The sequence below is a fragment of the Hemiscyllium ocellatum genome, chromosome 3, assembly GCF_020745735.1.
Source record: "Hemiscyllium ocellatum isolate sHemOce1 chromosome 3, sHemOce1.pat.X.cur, whole genome shotgun sequence".
Taxonomy (NCBI): Eukaryota; Metazoa; Chordata; class Chondrichthyes; order Orectolobiformes; family Hemiscylliidae; genus Hemiscyllium; species Hemiscyllium ocellatum.
In genome coordinates this window covers 18081480-18103597 of record NC_083403.1, presented here as the reverse complement: position 1 = coordinate 18103597, position 22118 = coordinate 18081480, and the positions used below count along the sequence as shown (strand labels likewise).

General features: G+C 41.4%; 1 protein-coding gene across 3 annotated transcripts in view; it reads left to right on the top strand.

Annotated features, from left to right (window-relative positions):
• Positions 1-22118, top strand: part of LOC132830875 (sodium/calcium exchanger 1-like) — a 294443-nt gene that overhangs the window by 257474 nt on the left and 14851 nt on the right. For all 3 annotated transcript variants that reach the window (XM_060848793.1, XM_060848783.1, XM_060848801.1), the window contains one exon: positions 12323-12598. In XM_060848793.1, the coding sequence (XP_060704776.1) occupies positions 12323-12598 (276 nt within the window). The remainder of the gene's footprint in view (positions 1-12322; positions 12599-22118) is intronic.

Below are 22118 nucleotides of genomic sequence, written 5' to 3'. Positions count from 1 at the left end.
CACTTTACTGATGATGGAGAGCAGGCTGATGGGGCGGTAATTGGCCAGATTGGATTTGTCCATTCTTGTGCAATTTTCCACATTGCCAGGTTGTAACTGTACTGAAACAGCTTAGCGAGGAGAGTGGCAAGTTCTGGAGCACACATCTTCAGTACTATTGCCGGAATGTTGTCAGAACTCGTAGCCTTTGCAGTTTCCAATGCCTCCAATTGGTTCTTGATATAACATGGGGGGAATTGAATTGGCTGAAGACTGATATCTGTAATGCTGGGGACCACTGGAGGAGGCTGAGACAGCTCATCCACTTTTGGCTGAAGGTTGCTGTGAAAACTTCAGCTTTATCTTTTACACTGATTTGCTAGGATCTTCCATCATTGAGAATTGGGACATTTGTAGAGCCTCCTCCTCCAGCAAATTGTTTGATCATCAACCACCATTCACAACTGGATGTGGCATGACTGTAGACCTTAGATCTGATCCATTGGTTGTGATTGCTTAGCTCTGTCACTTGCTGCTTATGCTGTTTGGCATGCAAGTAGTCCTGTTTGGTGGCAATACTAGGTTGACATCTCATCTTCAGGAATGCCAGATGCTGCTCCTGGCATGTCTTCCTGCATCTCCATTGAAGCAGGGTCGATCCTTTGGCTGGATAGTAGTGGTTAAGTAGGGGACATGCAGGGCCATAAGGTTGCACATTCTGCTGGAGTACAATTCTGCTGCTGTTGATGGCCCACAATGCCTCATGGATGCCCAGTCTTGAGTTGCTAGATCTTTTCAAAGTCTGCCCCATTTAGCATGGCGATCATACTTCACATTACAATGAAGGTTATTCTTAATGTAAAGACTTTGTCTCCACAAGGATGTGTAATGCTCACTGTTACTGATACTGTCATGGACAGGTGTATTTGCAACTGGTAGACTTGTAAGGATGAAGGCAAGTATGTTTTTCCCTCTTGTTGGTTCCTTCATCATCTGCTGCAAACCCATTCTAGCAGCTGTGTCCTTTAGGACCCAATCAGTTCGACCAGTAGTACTGCTGCCAAGCCACTCTTGATGGTGGATATTGAAGTCTGCCACCCAGAGTACATTTTGTGCCCATGCCATCCTCAATGCTTCCTCCAAGTGTTGTTCAACATGGAGGAGTACCGATTCATCAGTTAAGGGAGGATGGTACGTGATAATCAGTAGGAGGTTTCCTTCCCTATGTTTAACCTGAAGACATGAGATGTCATGGGGTCCAAAGTCAATGTTGAGGACTCACTCAACTCCATCCCAACTGTATACCACTATGTCATGACCTCTGCTGGGTCTATCCTGATGGTGGATAGCCACCAGGACAGGAATGGTGATGGTGGGAGTGTCTAGGACATTGTACGCTACAATTCCATGAGTATGACTGTGTCTGGCTGTTGCTTGACTAGTCTGTGAGACAGCTCTCCCAATTTTGGCACAAAATTAGTAAAAAGTATTTTGCAGGGTCAATAAGGAAATTTCTGCCATTGTCTTTTCCAGTGCCTAGGTCAATGCCAGGTGATCTATTCAACTTAATTTCTTTGAGATTTTGTAGCATTTGGTATAACTGAATGGCTTGCTAGACCATTTCAGATGGCAGTTGAGAGTCAACCACATTGCTTTGAGTTACATGTACACTAGACAAGGTGAGGATAGCAGATCTCCTTCCTTGAAGGACATTAATGAATCAGATGAGTTTTTCTGACAATTGGCCATGATTTCATGGTCAATAGTGGATTCTTAATACCAGATTTTTAAAAAATTGAATTCGAAATCCACAATCTGCCATGGTGGGATTTGAACCCCAGCCGCTAAAATGATAGGTGGCTCACTGGGCTAATAGTTTAGTGATAATACCACTAGGCCATCTACTGATTTCTGGAGACAGTTACACAATGAAAGGATTTGTTGCAGATTGTGATCAGAATCTGGTGTGACTACTAGAGAGAGCTCACCAGGTGAAGCTGAAACTGAACAACAAAATGATACAATTGAAGATGTCTGAAGCCAACTGCATAGATCATGAACTGACCACTGGGCTGAGCTTGGATCCTGACAAGATGAGACCAGTAACAGAGAATGTGACAATCAAAGGCTATGAAAGCAATGCATTAATTTAATGGATTCATGTTCTATTTAGTAACGTTCTTAGCTAATTTGTCATCAGATTGTGAACATTTATGGAAGTTTATTGCTACGGACATGCAGTGATCTGGACAAAGAAAGGAAACAACTCTGATGACAATCAGACAACTAGTGGTGACAATGGTAATCGATTACTGTATGAATCAATGGCAATCAATGATGAAGTCACATTGCAATGTTTACTAGCAACTCTTATATAGCCAGGACAACCAATTGCACTTGCATCCAAGACATTAGGCAAACTAAACAGCGCTACACTGATAGAAAATAAATGCTTGGCTATTGTCTTTGCTTGTAAGCATTTTAATCAGTATCTGTTCAATAAACTGACAGTGGAGCCCAACCACAAGCAACTTCAAAGTATCTTCCTCTATCCACTCCTATCTATGCCAAAGCACCTGCAGCGAATGTTTCTTCGTGTACAGAAGTATCATCTGGATGTGACCTATAAGACAGTGTAAAACCTTCCAGATAGAATGCGACAGCTTGATATACTCTTGTCTTCAACACAACAGACATTGAATCTGAAAGACATGTGGCATGCTCATATCAAGTCAACTATACAATAAGATGCAAATTGATGAAAGGTTGGCCTTAAAACATCAAGGGCACATCTGTTGGTATAAGAAAGGTTTAGGCATGCAGTTGCCCAAGGTAGCTCATTATACAAAGAAAATAGAATTATTATCCTGAAGGAGATGAGAAAAAGCATGTGTCTATACAACCTACATTAGAATTGAGTCTAGTTTGAGGATGGCAAGAGAAAGTGCTCTAAATAAAATAAAGAGCTGCGGATCTTGAAAATCTGAAACAAAAAAACAAGTTGCTGGAGGAACCCAGCAGGCCTGTCAGCATCTGTGGAGAGAAAGAGTTAATGTCCAGTGACCCTTCCCCAGAACTCCTTCAAAACTAAGAAAAACTATTCCATTGGCCAAACAAATACTGAAGAGTCTAAAGATCAGCTTATAATACATGGCATCTCAACAGGCCAAGGATGAAGTAAAAACAAAAACATGCTGGCAAAATCTGTTGGAGAGAAAACAAAACTAACGTTCAATATGGCTGCTGTTTTTCAGATTTAAAAAGGTCTGAAAAATAGTGTTTTTATGCAATTCATAAAGCGAAAGAAGGAACAAATAGAATAGATAGTGAGGGTGCACAGAGAAAATGACTGAGGAAGTGTTAATGGTAGCAGAGAAAAGATATTGATGAATAATAGATGTTAGTGGTTGGTATGAATAGTTGAAACCAGGTCCTTTGAGTCCTAAACATTGTAAATTGCCTAATACAAAAATGAGAAACTATTCCTCCAGCTTTTGTTGAACTTCCCTGGAGTACTGCAGCAGGCCTTGGAGAGAAATTTTAGCATGAGAGCATTGAAATGGCAAGCAATGTAAATTTTGCAGTTATTCTTTCGGCCAGAGCAGATGAAGATCGGAGTATGCATTCTCATTGTTCACTCTTGCAGGAGTTTATTATCATGTTACTGATGACTATTCTAATTGCTAGGAGATAGACCAGCTCACGTCAATGACCAGCAGTGAGAGTGTAGAGTACTGCAAAGTATGTATTATGACATTCTTGAAATTGTGATAAGTGCCAGGGGCCACAATTCACAAGTGAAGCATTAGGAAATTCAATACCATACATAATCTATACACTATCCCTAGTCATTAGATGAAAGTGAAAATCATCAAAGGAATCATTAAAAAATCAAGAAAATCCAGCAGAGTTCGTACAAGGCAAACTTTTGAATTGAGAATTTCACTTACTGAAGGAAAAGCAGTCCAATTTGTTTAAAAGCTAAAACCATGCAGCACCCAAACTATTCTTCTGAAGCCAGAAGTAAGATCAGAAGACATAGAAGTGGAAGTAAGGCCATTCAGCCCATCGAGTCCACTCCACCATTCAATCATGGCTGATTGGTATTTCAGTGCCACTTACCAGCACTCTCCCTGTATCCCTTAATCCTTAATTCCTTGCGAGATTAAGAATTATCAATTTCTGCCTTGAAGACATTTAATATTCCGGCCTCCACTGTGCTCCGTGGCAGTGAATTCCACAGGCCCACGACTCTCAGGCTGAAGAAATGTCTCCTCATTTCTGTTCTAAATTGACCCCTTTTAATTCTAAGGCTGTGCCCACAAGTCCTGGTATCCTTGCCTGATGAAAACAAATTCCCAGCGTCCACCCTTTCTAAGCCATGCATTATCTTTTAAGTTTCTATTAGATCTCCCCTCAATCTTCTAAACTCTAATGAATACAATCCCAGGATCCTCAGCCATTCATTGTATGTTAGTCCCACCATTCCAGGTTTCATCCAGGTACCTTTGCTATCTAATATATTTATCCTTTGTGATAAGACCCTGATCCTTGCTCAGTTCAGCTGTAGCTTATCTCAGTGGTATAGTTCCTTCCTGTCCCAAAATTAGTGCCAGTGTCCCATGAAGTTTAACGCTTCTCAACCAATGATGTTACTTTAGTCACACGTTCACCAAATACTGTCAGATTGCTCAGCCTACACAGAATGTCTCATCCAGTAGCATTCTGATACCTGCTATATGCTCTGTACCTAACCAGTAGTCAATGTTCACAGAAATTATGGATTACTGTAATGCATGTACATTGTTGCTTTTCATAAATATTTGAACAATGGCTAGGAGAGACATTGCAAAACCTTTTGTCAATTTGTTTTCTTTTTATTGATTTTCTTATTGGAAATGGTTTCTTGGTAATTTCTTGATATGGAAATGTTGGCATTCATTTCAAGGAGGCTAGAATACAAGAGTAGGGATGTAATGTTGATGCTGTATATGGCTGAGGTCAAACTACATTTGGAGTATTGTGAGTAGTTTTGGACACCATATCTAAGTAAGGATGTGCTGAGTGGCACACTAGCTCAGTGGTTAGCACTGTTGCTCCAGAGACCCAGGTTCGACCCCAGCCTTGGGCCACTGTCTGGGTGGAGTTTGCACATTCTTCCCGTGTCTGCGTGGGTTTCTTCCGGGTGCTCCAATTTCCTCCTACAGTCCAAAGATGTGCAGGTCAGGGGAATTGGCCATGCTAAATTGCCCATAGTGTTTGGTGCTTTAGTTAGAGGGAAATGGGTCTGGGTGGGTTTCTCTTTGAAGTGTCAGTGTGGACTTCATGGCCTGTTTCCACACTGTAGGGAATCTAATCTGGTTTTGGAGGGGTCCAAAGGAGGTTTACAACATAGTCTTGGGAATGAAGGGCTTCTTATGTGAGGAGCATTGAGGACTCTGGTTCTGTGCTTGATGGAATTTAATGATGAGGGGGTTCTCATTGAAGCATGCAGAATACTGAGAGGCATAGATAGAATGGACATGAAGATGTTTCCATTAGGAGGAGAGGCTATGACCTGAGGGTACAGCCTCAAAGTTAAGGGATGACGTTTTAGAACTGAGGGAACTGAAGATGGTTAATCTGTGGAACTCATTGCTGCAGAAGGCTGTGGATGCTAAGTCATTGAATGTCCTTAAGATAGAGATAGATAAGTTCTTGATTAGTAAGGGGATCAAGGGTTATGGGAAGAACGCAGGAGAATGGGGTTGCAAAACATCAACCATAATGCAATGGTGGAGCAGACTCGGGCCAAATTCTGCTACTCTAGATTAGATTACTTACAGTGTGGAAACAGGCCCTTCGCCCCAACAAGTCCACACCGACGCACAACCCACTCATACATATACCCCTTACCTAACACTACGGGCAATTTAGCATGGCCAATTCACCTGACCCGCACATCTTTGGACTGTGGGAGGAAACCGGAGCACCTGGAGGAAACCCACGCAGACACGGGGAGAACATGCAAACTCCACACAGTCAGTCGCCTGAGTCGGGAATTGAACCCGGGTCTCAGGCCCTGTGAGGCAGCAGTGCTAACCACTGTGCCACCCACTCTATCATGTGTTTATAGATATCTGGTGCTGGCATGGTGAATTAGATCCTTTATCCACTTGAGATATTTTCTGTATGAAGGGAGGAACTATTACAGGGAGAGATTTGTGGAAAGCAGGCATGGCAGCTAAAGAAACTGCGCACTGCACACAAGACTTTTTGGCTGAATGATAAACAAAGCATAATGGTCAAGCATAATGGGATATTTCTCAAGCAGGGAAAGATTTTGGTGGCATTCCCCAGTGGTCAGTAGTGGGATCCTTGCTTTTCCTGATTTATATTAATGATCTAGATCTTTTCAAAGGCAATTTCAAAATTTGCAGATTATATAAAACTTGAAAGCCTTGCAAACTCTGAGGAGAATGCTGAAGGACTTCAAAAGGACATGTTAGTGAATTTGGTAGATAGACGACATATGAATGTCCAATGCAAAGAAGTATGAGCTGATGCAATCCAGCACCTGACAACAATAATTGACAATTGGAAACATTTTGCACTTGTTTTCCAAATATTCCCAACCCTTCAGTAGGTGCTGCATACTTTTCACAAACTCTTAGACCTGCTGGTCTTCTATGGATTTCCAAAGCCCCTGATGAAAATGGTATGACTGAGGAAGTGCAATTTTCATCTCTCATTCAAAATGTATTTTGAACATAAAGCATTCCTGAGCTGCAGAAAAGGGTATATGGTGCAGGATGTGAAGTGTGGAAGAAAATTAACTTCTTTCAGCATTTGGCCACTTGCACATGTAACCAGATGAAAATACGGCCATTGGGTTTTCACGTTGTTACAGCATCAACAAACTTTTGATTCAGATGGTAATTAATTCTACTTCATTATGCTCTTACAACACATGATTCTACTGCCAAATGAGTCATAGTAAACAGCAGTGAAAATTCCTGTCTTTTTATGGTTCAATTATTATGAACCCCATGATTAACCTGAGTTAGATTATCATGTTTTCCAAATTCAGAAATCAGGAAAGTCAAAACGTTACAAAAACATTGGGAGGGGGCGGGGTTGGGGTAGGGGTTTGTATATTAAATTCAAAAAGCAGGTGGGTGGTTAGAAGTGTTAAAAGTGGCAGTAGTTCATTAGGGTAGCTCCAATCCATTAACTTTCGGATTTAACTGCAGTGCTTTTGGCTGCCTGAGGTGGTTTGTGAATTTGAATATTTTAAGATGTCATTGACAGCTATTTCAACACAGTTTTTCATCGCAGCAGGGACCTGAAAAAAAAATGAGTGTGATAAAAGCCCAGGGATACCTTTCTTGTCTACGTGAAAAGTTTCACTCTCTAACCTCTTGCGGGGTGTGTATTTTCAACAAAATAGAACAAACTGAAATTGCAGATGCAGTAGATTTGAAACAAAAAAAATGAACTTGCTGGTGAAACTCAGCAAGGCTGTGGGAAGAAGCCTCAATTAATGTTGCAGGTCTGGTGACTTTTCATCAGAACTGAGAGCAAAAAAAGTGTTATTCATATTGAAGATGAGGTTTGAGGGGGGCCTGGAGAAGGACAAGTGAGCGGATTAGTGGAGATAGAGCCTGGAGAGAATGAGATAGAAATGAGAAGGATAGGTAAAGAAGGAGATTATTGATAGCAGGCCAGGACAGAAGAAAAACTGAATAAGTGATAATAAGAGCTAAGAGTTTGAGAGAATGGAGAGTGCTACAAGTAACACATGTCATGACAGGAGTAGGTATGGGTCTGGGTAACAAAACATGGAAGGATGAAATCAGGCTGTAACCTTAATGAACTCTACGTTGAGTCCTTGAGGCTGCAGGATCTCAAAGCGAAAAATGAGATCTTGCCCTTTGTGCTTGTGCTGAGGCTCACTGGGACACTGCAGCAGGCCTGAGACAGAAATGTTGGTGTGGGAACACAGTGGTGTGTTAAAGTGGCAGGCAAGAGGAAGCTCGGTCTTGGCGGTCTTGCTGTCAGAATTAAGGTGTTCTACAAAACGGACACCCAGTCTACATTTTGTCTCCCCAGTGTAGAGGAGATTGAATTGTGAGCAGCGAATACAGTAGACTAGATTGACTGAAGTACAGGTAGATCGCTGCTTCACCCGAAAGGTGTGTCTGGGGCCTTGGATAGTGAGGATGGAGGAGGTAAATGGGCAGGCATTATGCCTACTGCAATCGTATGTGAGCTGTGACAATGTAGGGAGTGGGAATGGAGAGGAGTGTGCCAGAGTGTACGAGAGGGACGGTCCCTGAGGAATGCTGACAAGAGAGGGGAGGAGAATGTGTGCCTGGTTGGCATCCTAGTGGAGGTCATGGAAATGGTGACTTACAATCCTTTGGATGTGGAGGCTGGATGGGAGTTAAGTGATGACTGGGGGGACCCAATCATTGTTGAGGGAGGGAAGTGAGGAGGACAAAATGCGGAAGATGGATCAGACATGGCTGACAGTCTTGTCGAGCCCAATGGTAGGAAATCTTCAGTTGAAGAAGAAGATGGGCATTTCCTGTGGAAGGTGGCATCATCAGAACAGATATGATGGAGACAAGAGAAAGCAAAAGAATGGGATGGAGTCCTGGGGTATGTGGAACATTTCTTGTTCCACTCTGACCTGGGTACCTTCCCACAACTCTTTTTACAGTACAGTGATGACATAACTGGAAGGAAGAAAATGCTTCCTTCTCGCTTTTAGAATTGAAAGAAATCATCAGTTTCACCCAGTTTCTACCCCGCTCTCATCTTCATTTGGTTCATGTCCGACTCCTCTCTTTCCTTCCTCAATATCTCTGTTTCCGTATATGGGGTAGGCTGGCCACCAGTATCCATTACAAACCCACCAACTCCCACACTTACCTGGACAATGTATCCTCACACCCTGCTTCCTGTAAGGACTCCATTCCATTCTCCCAGTTTCTCTATCTCTGTCACAGTCTTCCAGACCAGTCTGAAATAATGCCTATCCACTAGCAATGTGCTTAAACAATACAGCTCACTCTTCCAGTCTTGTAGCCTCCCTCTTTCCTTATCCTCTTGCCGATGTCTTACGATTTCAACTTCACTTGCACACTCACTAAGACCTTGCAGCCTCCCTCTTTCTCTGTCTTCAGTCTACCTTCCTCTGTCTCACCACCCCCAATCCTAAGCTACTTTCACTGACCCCCCCCCCCAGCCTTCCTCCTAACCTCCCTCCCGATGCCCGAAGCCTCAACCACCACCCCGCCCCCCCCCCCCCTTCTCTCTCTCTCACTTCCAACTTTTTCTGCCTGTCCCTATTTCACTCTCTCAATCCCTACAAGGTCAGCAAACAGCTCTAGTCCAGCCCCAACACTTCCTTCAGCAGATGTTGTGATGGCATGGTGGCTCAGTGGTTAGCACTGCTGTCTCAGGGGACCAGGCACCCAGGTTCGATTCCAGCCTCAGTGTGTGGAGTTTGTACATTCTCACTGTGTCTGTATGGGTTTTCTCCAGGTGCTCCAGTTTCCTTGCATAATCACAAAGATGTGCAGGTTAGGTGAATTGGCTATGCTAAATTGTCCTTAATGTTCAGGGATGTGTAGATTAGGTGCATTCGTCCGTAGTTAATATAGAGTAGGGAAATTGGTCTGGGTGGGTTACTCTTCGGAGGAGTAGGTGTGGACTTGTTGGGCCGAAGGGCCTGTTTCCATACTGTTGGGATTCTATGAAATAAAATGGAAAGAACACTGGATTCTGTAAATCAGAAACAAAAACATAAATTGCTAGAAAAGCTCAACAGGTCTTGATCTCAGAACCAGTTCTGAGGAAGGGTTACTCAACCTGCAAACATTCATTCTGATTTCTCTCCACAGATGCTGCCAGACCTGTCGAACTTTTCCAGAAATTTCTGTTTTGTTACCGTTTCTTCAACCCTGTTTCCTCCAGCTGATGCCCTGCTTCTCTGGCCCCACTTTTCCAGCCCCAGCCCTCATCTCAACCCCCACCACAATCAGGTGGCTTCCTGCTGCTCCTCTCATCACAGGGTTATTCTGTCTTGTGTTTGATCAGTAGTGAGCCTGTCAGCACCAAACACAGGATAGAACTAGCCTATAATTTGGAGAGCAGTTCCTCAAAGATTCTGATTGCCCAATGTACTGATCCCCCATGATTGAATTTCCCCAGGCATTTTGGGAGGGGTATTTGCACTCTTCTCCCCGGCCGTGTCTCATTGCCCAAAATACAATATTCCTGGGTCCTGAGGGCGGCACGGTGGCACAGTGGTTAGCACTGCTGCCTCACAGCGCCTGAAGACCCGGGTTCAATTCCCGACTCAGGCGACTGACTGTGTGGAGTTTGCACGTTCTCCCCGTGTCTGCGTGGGTTTCCTCCGGGTGCTCCGGTTTCCTCCCACAGTCCAAAGATGTGCGGGTCAGGTGAATTGGCCATGCTAAATTGCCCGTAGTGTTAGGTAAGGGGTAATGTAGGGGTATGGGTGGGTTTCGCTTCGGCGGGTCGGTGTGGACTTGTTGGGCCGAAGGGCCTGTTTCCACACTGTAAGTCTAATCTAAGTCTAATCTAAAATCTAGAGCACGGATCCCCATGATGAGCTGTATTTTTATCCCCGATTCAAGCCAGAGCACAAATGCCACTGAAGGTTCAAATTGCAAATCAGGACAATCAGAAATGCTACAACTAACAATGTGACACCATAAATATTGCATCTATAGGTCTCTATGTATGTCCCTGTACAGGAACACATCATCTAGAGTGAAATCCAACACTGTTGAATGCACATAATCTTACAGCAACCAGCAATAAAGTGAACATGCGGCAAGCGTGCTTTAAATGGAATTAAGCATTTATTTACAAGGAAGTTTCAAGAAAGATTTGCCTTTCATATGCTCAGAAAAGCAGAATCCACTTGAAATAAGGCAGTTAGTATTGTCTTTGTTGAACTGTTTGAAAAGAAACTTCTCGTAAAGAATAAGATAAAGGGCTACAATGAAAATATCAGGAACATGCAATACAATTCACATGAGTATACGGTGATGAAACGTTGCAGAATCATTCCTGATAAGTCTGCAGTCAAAGACACTTTTATTATCACAGTTTTCTGTCTTCTAAGCAACTTTGGATAGTGATTACTCTAACTTCTCAAGTTATAGCTTATACATTACAGTGTAATGTTTTGCAATTTAAAAGCAGTATAACCAGGGTGGATTAGTGGCTAGCACAGCTGCCTCATAGTGCCAATGACCCAGGTTCAGTTCCAGCCTTGGGTGACTGTGTGGAATTTGCACGTAGACATGGGATTTTTTCTGGGTGCTCCGATTTCCTCCCACAGTCCAAAGTGTGCAGGCCACGTGAATCGGCCATGTTAAATTGCCCATTGTGTCAGGTGCATTAGTCAGAGGGAAATGGGTCTGGGTGGGTTACTCTTCAGAGGGTCGATGTGTCCTTGTTGGGCTAAAGGGCCTGTTCCCACTCTGTAGGGAGTCTAATCTAATCTAAAAGTGTCTGTTTGCCTTTGTACTGATGCTGTTAAATCCCGAACAACAACCTTAATGTCATGTACACATTTATGCAGTAACCATGCCTCTCGAACATTTTGATTTGATACTCTGAGCAAACTGAGGGAATATCTGAATTACCTGGAACATGATCCTGGACTCAATTCACCTTATTAATGCATTCTCTTTTCTGTAAAAAGAACATTACACACATGCTAAAAGGATTTAAGAGAGAAATTCCTTGCCGTATATTTATTAAACCTCAACACCAGCTCCAATATGACTTTGACTCTTAGAAAAGTTTAATCTGTTTTTAAAAAGAAAACTCAAGCATCACATGATAACGATGAACATATTGATCCAAAGAGCTTCTCATTCAATTGTCTGAAATTCTAACGTATATTTGTGATACTTCGGGCTGTACTGTGTATTTAAGTTTACTTGTACTGTTCTTGAATTGAGGCATTCAAAATGGTGTTGGGTGATTATTTGGATAGAAGTAGTGTGCAGGGGATATAGAAAATGCAGGAGATTGGCACTAAGTAATGATGTTCATTTAATGAGCCGGCGCAGGCATGATGGACTGAATGGCAGCCTCCTGCACTGTAACAATTCTGTGATTTTGTGAAAAGAGCATGTAGCACAAAAACAAAGTATGTTTTTCAAATTTTTTCATGTTAATGATGAAACACTTGTGATACAGAGTTCTGAGTCTATTGATGTTGATGCTTTTTATATTCGTGTGATGTCCCCACAGGCACTGCTTCATGAAACAATTTGGTTTTAATTAAAAATCTTCTGATATTTTATTTCAGGAGAAGATGACGACGACGATGAATGTGCTGAGGAGAAACTGCCTTCATGCTTTGACTATGTGATGCACTTTCTGACTGTCTTCTGGAAAGTTCTATTTGCTATTGTACCTCCTACGGAGTACTGGAATGGCTGGGCCTGCTTTGTAGTTTCCATTTTTATGATTGGCATCCTAACTGCAATTATTGGTGACTTGGCTTCCCATTTTGGCTGTACCATTGGACTGAAGGACTCTGTTACTGCAGTAGTGTTTGTTGCATTGGGAACCTCTGTTCCAGGTAAAGAAACGTTTCTTTGTTCTTTGAATAATCTTAATACTTCAAACGTAATTGGCTGCCAATTAAATTTTGCAAGGCAAGTGTTTGTTCTAAACTTGCAGACAAGAAAGTTGAATTTTGCAGTTCCTCACAATTTTTGTCAATTAAAAATTCAGTAATTCAATTTGCGATTTAAAATATTATCTAGATTTGGATCCTGAATTGTAAATATCTTCTCAACATTTTTCCAAATATAGTTGAAAGAACACAGCTCATTGACCTGAAGCGTTAATGAAGCATTTTCTGTTTCTTTTTCAGATTTCCAGCATCTCCAATAATTTGATTTTTATTATTCAGTTGTAAGATGAAATACCATGAAATAGTGAAAGAGTTGCTGGAAAGTCAATGCCTTGTACAAAATCAAAGAAAACCGATAAATGTCAAAAATCTGAAATACGTTTCATTGAAATAAGTAGTAATCATCCTGCCCACATCAAAATCTTTGCAGTATATCTCCCGCAATGAGAGTGCGCACCTATATAGTATATATAAATAAATAAACTGCTCAACCAGAGATTTTATAACACATCTTCACTTTAACCAAACTTAAGTTCTTTGATTTGACTGTCACAGCACATAGATAATGTGCTCATCCTGTAATTGTGTCTAGTTATATGACCATCTGGGTTTTATTTACTTTAATGAAACCCACAAATCTCAACATGTCTAAGGATAGATTCACTTTCTTACCTGTCTGTGTGTTGGTACTCCCCCTGTCATATCTCTCTCTACTGGTACTCTCTCTATTTTACTTTTTTTTCTCTCTGTGCTGTTCTGTTTTGTCTTATTAACAAATCTTTCTTCACTGACCTTGTTGCTGAGATGTGCTGCTGGTGTAATATTGAAGGTGACTTTAACACTGGTGTTTATAGGGTACTGCTTGTCAAATGTATTTTGGATCACAGACTAGGAGAAGCAAACATAAGAACAGTCTTTGTTCCATACCCTTTGATAAGCTCATCTCAAAAAAGAATCTATGTATCTCAGTCCTCAGAGCATCAATAAGATCTGACAGCATTTTTCAGGAAGTGAGTTCTAGATTTAACATGAATCTTTTTGAAACTTAATTTGAAATGGCCTTTCTGTAATTTAGAGGTGATTTCATCTTGTTCTTAAGTCTCCTTTTGGAAAGGAAAGACACAACTAAACCCAGGTCACTGATGACATTTATGTCTATCAGTTCCCGAATGGACTGGCATTGCCGACACAATTTATCAATTAAAGTTTGTATTCAGTTCATAGTTCAAATATTCCAAGAGTGATAAACCAATAGACCATAAGATATAGGAGCAATATTAGGCCATTATGGCACATCAAGTTCGCTCTACCACTGGATCATGTTGATATGTTTCTCAACCCCTTCTCCCTGTAACCCTTGACCTCCTTACCAATGAAGAACCTATTTATCTCTGTCTTAAAGGCACTCAATGACTTGGTTTCCACAGCCTTCTGCAGATGCTTGGTTTATGTTTTCTGCCTGAACATCCTGCTGTTATGATATCCTGTGAAAAAGTAATCACTGTTACTTCAAGTCTGAAACTTCGGAAGAGACAAACATTTCTCTTGATTGCAGTTTTCAAAGTGTAAAATCTCTCCTAAACTTTTGTAAAAGAGTGTGCGTTTGCCTCTTCTGTACATTGCATCCTATAAACATGGCCAGCATGCATGCGTCCTGCTGACAATTAAACGGCCCTGAACCTCAATCTATCAGCTTTAGAGACCTGCAACTGTTTCCTAGTTTGTCGTGAATGTGGGAACTAAAGCCTCGAGCTCATGTCTAAGGATCCTCCAGGTGTTTATGATTCCTTGCAGTCCTTAATGACTCCATTACCATATTCAGCTGTTAATCCCCTTTTACCGTCTCCTCCCTCCTGAAGCTCCTCTCTGCAATATACCTTTTAAAAACAGAAAATGTTGAAATACCCTCAGAGAGAAAGATCATGGATATTATGGGTAGGATGACCTCCTGTGCTATATCCATTGCATGATCCTACTTGAAAGACTTTCTGAATAATCGCAGCATTTCTATTTTTATTTCAGATTTCCAATATCTCCAGTATTTTGCTTTAGTTAGCAAGAATTTTGTGTTTACATGATGGGAAAGGATTTTGCATGTTGTTTTACACATTAATGCTTCACGGCAATCGATTCTTAATGGTTGCAATGTTACAAGACTCATAAATGCTGTCATGCAACACAAAGTAGTTTTGTGCCTGAGATGCTTAGGAACCCTTGGTATCCTTTGTGAGTGGTGTACTTTTTAATGATGTTTCTAATGTACTTCCTAAATACTGGACATGAAGGTCCATAGGCAAAATGTTATGCCCAAAATGTTGATTCTCCTGCTCCTCGGATGCTGCCTGATCTGCTGGTTTTTTCCAGCACCACACTCTCGACTCTGATCTCCAGCATCTGCACTTTCTACTATAACCTGATGTTTACCCCCGAGGATTTCTCTTTTCCCCAATTTATATCCCTTAAAGACTGAAATTGATGTTGAAATATAAACTTTGATTTATGAACTAACTGATAATCATCTGCCATTTCTGCTATTAATTTTGCAATTATAACGATGCTCTTTCACATGAGTTCTCACTACTTCAGGAAGTGAATTTTTTAATTCCTCCAAAATAATTGTCTAAGAGTATCATATGTTTGATCTATTTTCAATGTCCTTATTCACCTTCAAAATTACTTTGTTTGATTGTTTCAAACTCAATGTATGTTTGACCAGGGTCCCTCCTTAGATTCCTGAAGCGTCTGTGGGCTTCTGTTACCAACTCAAAAGCACTTGTTTTTCACCTTATCCTACACTCCAGATACCTCTTCTGATAGTGATGCAATTACTTAGCGAGCTCTACCTACCAACTTTGTTTGAATCAACAATACCCACATGGGTCATGGGCCATTTAATTTGTTTAGCCATTTTCTCAATGAAATGAAAAAAGCTTCTACACCTTTCTCACCAAAATCAGGCTTGGACATGTTTAAACAGGTTCCCACCAGGCCTTTGGCTCCAATGGGATTGCTCTTCAACACTTTCCTCATCAGTACTCCTACCTTTCACCTCTACCTCCGCCACTTTAATTCACCTTCAAGTTCTCAGTTCCAATCTCTGAAGTTCAAAAACTCTCTCTCTCTCTCTCCCTTTCTTCTGCTAGGGCCTTCCTCTCCATTTCTTTTTCCTCTGTTTTCAGTTGTAATTCACACTGTTCATAGAGTCATAGATTCGTAGAGATGTAAAGCATGGAAACAAACCCTTCGATCCAACCCACCCATGCCGACCAGATATCCCAACCAATCACCTGCCAGCACCCGGCCCATATCCCTCCAAACCCTTCCTATTCATATGCTCATCCAAATGCCTCTTAAATGTTGCAATTGTACCAGCCTCCACCACTTCCTCTGGTAGCTCATTCCATACACGTACCACCCTCTGTGTGAAAGAGTTGCCCCGTAGGTCTCTTTTATATCTTTCCCCTCTCACCCTAAACCTATGTCCTCTAGTTCTGGACCCCCTGTCTTTGTCTATTTACCCTATCCATGCCTTCATAATTTTGTAAACCTGTATAACATCACTGCCCAGCCTCTGACGCTCCAGGAAAACAGCCCCAGCTTGTTCAGCCTCTCCCTGTAGCTCAAATCCTCAAACCTTGGCAACATCCTTGTAAATCTTTTCCGAAGATCCTTTCAAGTTTCACAATATCTTTCCGATAGGAAGGAGACCAGAATTCCACACAGTATTCCAACAGTGGCCTAACCAATGTCCTGTACAGCCGCAGCATGACCTCCTGTACTTAATATTCTGACCAATAAAGAAAAGCATACGAAACGCCTTCTTCACTATCCTATCTACCTGTGACTCCACTTTCAAGGAGATATGAACCTGCACACCAAGGTCTCGTTGTTCAGCAACACTTCCTAGGACCTTACCATTAAATGTATAAGTCTTCCTAAGATTTGCTTTCCCAAAATGCAGCACCTCGCACTTACCTGAATTAAACTCCATCTGCCACTTCTCAACCAATTGGCCCATCTGGTCAAGATCCTGTTGTAATCTGAGATAACTCTCTTCACTGTCCACTACACCTCCAATTTTGGTGTCATCTGTAAACTTACTAACTGTATCTCTTATGCCTGCATTCAAATCATTTATGTAAATGACAAAAAGTAGAGGGCCCAGCACCAATCCTTGTGGCACTCCACTGGTCACAGGCCTCCAGTTGAAAAACAACTCTCCACCACCACCACCCTCTGTCTTCTACCTTTGAGCCAGTTCTGTATCCAAATGGTCATTTCCTTTTTGATGTTCAAGCTGATTCATTTTCAGTTGATTTTAGCTATTTCCAAAGATTCCAATGGTATTTCCAGCAATTGTAAATGCTACAGGATTGCCACAACTATCTCCCCTATTCACACAAGCTACTCCAAAATCAACTTGTTTGTCAATTCAGAAAGCTTCGTCTTGCTCACTTACTCCAACCTTATGGAATGACTCACAGGAAACTCTGTGTGATTGGAAGAGCCATTATTATACAAGGCAGACTCTTTTTAAACCAATCAAAGTCAACACCCAGACCAAAAGGCGCGAAATTTGTCACTCACTGCCTTAGAGTCCAATATGCTTAAACCCAACCTGGAATTAGAGATCTTGATCCGGACAAGAGTCCCTAATTTGTTATGGGCCAGAGCAAACCACTTCAAAGTATTCAAAAATTAGTCTAAACCCTAACCTTTTCCCATTTAAGGATAAATGTCAGGTGCTGCATTCCAGGTGCAATTAAATTGTTCAAACTCCCAGATTTAAAGCAAAACACACTTTATGCATCCTCTACAGTTAAAATGCAACAAAAGAAAGAGGAATTTGAAATAACAACTCGATTGGAAAACTTAACAGAATAGTAAATTATTTAGTTAGATTAGATTACTTACAGTGTGGAAACAGGCCCTTTGACCCAACAAGTCCACACCAACCCAATCCCCTACACCTAACACTACAGGCAATTTAGCCTGGCCAATTCTCCAAACCTGCACATTTTTGGACTGTGGGAGGAAACCCACACAGACACAGGGAGAATGTGCAAACTCCACACAGTCAGTTGCCTGAGACAGGAATTGAATCCAGGTCTCTGGTGCTGTGAGGTAGCAGTGCTAACCACTGTGCTATTGGCTAACTGTTCCAATATAGTAACATCTTATAAACACAGTCTTGGCAAAAGGCAAATTCAGAACACACATTGTTCCACGTGTAGTTCTCCAATCGAGGAAAGAGCATCAAAAGATAATTCTGAGGGAGAGACAACTCCAGCTTTCAGCAGTAGCAAAGAGAGATTTGGCAGCTTTTCACAACCCCAGCAGCTTCTGATACTGAAAGCTACAACTAAAGATCTGGGTTCTGTGGGAGCTTAACCACACCTGCTGAGCCTGCTTCTACTGTTCCAACTTTTAATAAAACCCCAAGACCTCACAAGTTGTTTACTTTACTGGTTTTCCAATTAGACAGCTCATGACTTCAGTCTTAAAGCTTCTCTTTAAGAAAAAGTTAGAACAACATAACCTGTTAAAGCCACAGCATCGTCTGAGTGTCCTGGATGCAACAAATCGATAAACAGTATTGGATTTAGTAATGAGCTGGATTTAATTGGGAACCTAATTGTGTGTAAACATATTTGTCAAATTGTGATTGAGCTTAATGTAGCATTTGAAAGTGAAAAGCATAAATCAACTCCTAGACCTTTAGATTTAGGTAAGGCGGGCTTTCATAAGATGAGACAGAGAGTATCCACAGTAAACTGGAAAAATCTACTCATGGGTAAAACAACAGAAGAACAGTGGAGGATGTTTAAAGAAACATTTAATACAACACTAAACCAGGTTATACCCCTGAAAGGGCTAACAGAATGCTTTGAATTTTTTCAGTTAATCAGGGAGAGCTAATGTAGATTCAAGACAGGTAGGTCATTCCTGACAAACCTCTCTTGAATTTTTGAAGAGGTGACTAAAATACACAAACTTAGGTGGCATTGTCGTGTGGATGATAGCATAAAATTACAAAGGGATATCGATAGACCAGTTGAATGGGTGAAAATGTGGCAGCTGGATCTCAATTTAAACAACTATGAGGTTATCCATTTTAGACCATAAAAGGATAGATCGGGGTATTAAGTGGATGTCCAAAGAGTCTTGGGGGTTCAAGTGCATTGATCTTTAAAATGTCACAAACAGGTGCTGAAAATAATCAAGAAAGCTAATGGAATGTTGGCCTTTATATCTACAGGACTGGGATACAGGATGCAGAAGTTATGCTGCAGTTATCCAAACCTAATTAGACTCCACTTGGTGTACTGTGAGCAGATCTGGGCACCAAACCTTAGAAAGGATATATTGCCCTTGGTGGGAGTAAAACGTAGGTTTACAAGAATGATAGCTGGACTTTCGCGATCAAGTTACAAGGAGAGATTATACCAATCAGGCCTGTCTTTGGAATTTATATGGTTAAAGGGTGATCTGATCGAAGTCTTCAGGATATTAAGAGGAAATGATAGGGTAGATAAAGATAGCCTATTGCCATTGGTTGGGGATTCTTGAATTAGGGGCCACAGTCCGAGAATTAGTGCCAGGCTGTTTAGGAGAGATGTTAGGAAGCACTTTTAGACACACGGATTGGTAGATATTTAGAACTCTCTTCCACAAACAGCAGTGAATGCTATATCTGTTGTTTATTTTAAATCAGAGATAGATGATTTTTTATTCAACAGAGGTATTCAGGAACATGGACCAAAGGCAAATTGGTGAAATTAGGCCACAGATCTGCCATGATCTCACTGAATGGCGGAACATCTCAAGGGGCTGAACTGCCTATCCTAAGTTCTTATGTTTTCCAAAATATTTTAATGATTCATGGATGATGAGACCTCCCTTTAGAATTTATCTTTATACTAGCAATAATCTTATTCCGAGTATTCTGAAATATTCCCTGAAATTCTGCCTCTCCATCTCTCATGATCTCTCTCCCAACCTAGTATGCCAATCCCAATACCTGTGCAGGTTGAGGCAGTGCACCTATTTGGCTGAATGGGAAGAATACTAATTCCCAAAGACAGGTTAAATGCTTTAGAACACTTCTAATAAAGTTTAGCAAGCTTTGTAATCAAGCGCACTGGGAGTACTACTGCTCAATTTAGGTATCAGGCTCATGAACATGCTTCTTAACTTTGTCATATTTGATTCTAAAGTGAGCTTGTAATCACTAATCCATGCCATGTCAAAGACTGTTTTCCTCCAACTCCATACCATCGCCCAACTCCATTATTGGCTTAGCTCTTCTTCTGCTGAAACTCTCGTGCAAGTGTTTGCTCCTTCTAAAATTAACTATTCCAATGCCCTTATGGCTTGTCTCTCACATTCTACCATCTGTATGCCTGAGGCTGTTGGGGTTAGAATTATGGTCGAAGATGAGATCGCTGAATCCTACCCCCTCCTTCCTATGACCCTCAACCCTGTAACCTGCATCCCACCTTCACTCACCTGAGTGCAGAGAGAGCCAACAACGATCACAGATCTAGTTCCTGGAACATTACAGCCAGCAGCCACTATATCTGGTGGTATAGCCTGCAGTGGACAGCTTTCTTTTCAATTCATCCATAGGATGTGTGTGTCGCTGACTGGGCCATAATTTGTTCTCCATCTCTAATTAACCATGTGAAAGGTGGTAGTGAGCTGGCTTTTTGAATCTCTGCAGTCCATGTGCTATAGGTAGCTCCACATTCCCATGAGATAATGTTGATATATAACAATGATATAGGACAAAATGTGATGTTGATGAGAAGTAAGTTCATGGATGACACAAAGATTGACTGGGTGGTTGACAGTGAGAAAGAAGATCTTAGGTTACAGTACGATACAGATGGATTGGTCAGATGGTATTTAACCCCGATAAAAATGAGGTGATGTACTTTGGAAAAAAGTAACAAGGAAATACTCAGTAAAAGACAATACACTCGGAAGCTCAGAGGAATACAAGGATCTTGGGGTGCTTGTCCATAGATCCTTGCAGGTGGCAGGGCAGGGTAATAAGGTAGTTAAGACTTTTTAAATTCATTCACGGGATCAAGGCCAGCATTTGTTGTCCCAGTGGGCAGTTAAGAGTCAGCCACATTGCTGTGGTCTGGAGTCGTATGTGTGTCAACCCAGGTAAGGATGGTAGTTTCCTTCCCTGAAGCACGTTAAAGAACAGATGCGTTTTGCTGACACTTGACTAATAGTCATCATTAGACTCATATTTATTGAATTCAGGTTCTATAGTCTGCCATGGCAGGATTTGAATCTGGGTCCCCAGAACATTACCTGCATTTCTAGATTAATAGCCCAGCCATAATACCACTAGGCCGTTACCTCCCCTTAATGGGCTGCTTGGCTTTTTCAGTTATGGTATAAATTGTAAGGGCAGGGAGGTTGTATGTGAGCTGAACAGAACTTTGATGAAGGCACAGCTGGAATATTGTGTGCAGTTTTGGTCACCACACCTTAAGAAAGATGAGATTTCACTGGAGGGGGTGCAGAGGAACATTTCAGCTTGGGAGAGCAGCTGGAAATGCTCAGTTTGATTTCTTTGGAGCAGAGAATGTTGGGAGGGAGAGGGGGAGCCTGATAAAGGTGCATAATATTGTGATGGTCAGATGCAATGTGAATAGAAAGCAGCTGTTTCCCTTAAAAGAAGGGACAAGAATAAGGCAGCACACTTCTAAAGTAAAAGGCAGGAATTTAGAAGGAACTTGAGGAAAACATTTTTCATTCAGAGAGTAGTGGGGGTCTGGAATGCACTGCCTGGGAGGGTAATTAAGGCAGGAAACCTCACAACCTTTAAAACGTACTTGGATGAGTACTTGAAATGTCAGAACATTCAAGGCTATGGGCCTTATGTGGAAAAGTGGGACTCTTGTAGGTAGGAGTGTATTTTTGGCAGCAGAGACTCAATGGGCCAAATGACCTCTTCTGTACTGTATGATTCTACTATATTAACATTAAGTAAAGCTCACCGGATTATTTTTCTCAGTGCATGCCTTAAAGTACCTGTTTGTAATGACATTTTTGAAATTGTAGATTGGAGTCAGGTAGATGTTGGATACCTTCCCCAGGGAAGAAGTGCTAGCAAACTATACTAAAACAAAATATAATTACAGTCAACTCAGAATGATTAATTGTTGAGCTATACAGGTCTTCACAGAAGAATGTTTTTTCAACAGATCTATCAAAATGATGAATTCTGCAAAAAACATATTATCAAAAGAATATTTGACATGATTCTTCACAGAGGAGACACATGTATGCATTGGAGTGTGTTTTAAAAGGGGCTGTGTCAGCATTTAAGACAGCTAGTAAACTGTCATTGAAAGTCATTGATATGGGATAAACATCTTTGCTGCTTGCAGGAATTAACTTTTGAACCTTAATATTCCAGATTGTGTTATTGTTGAATAAG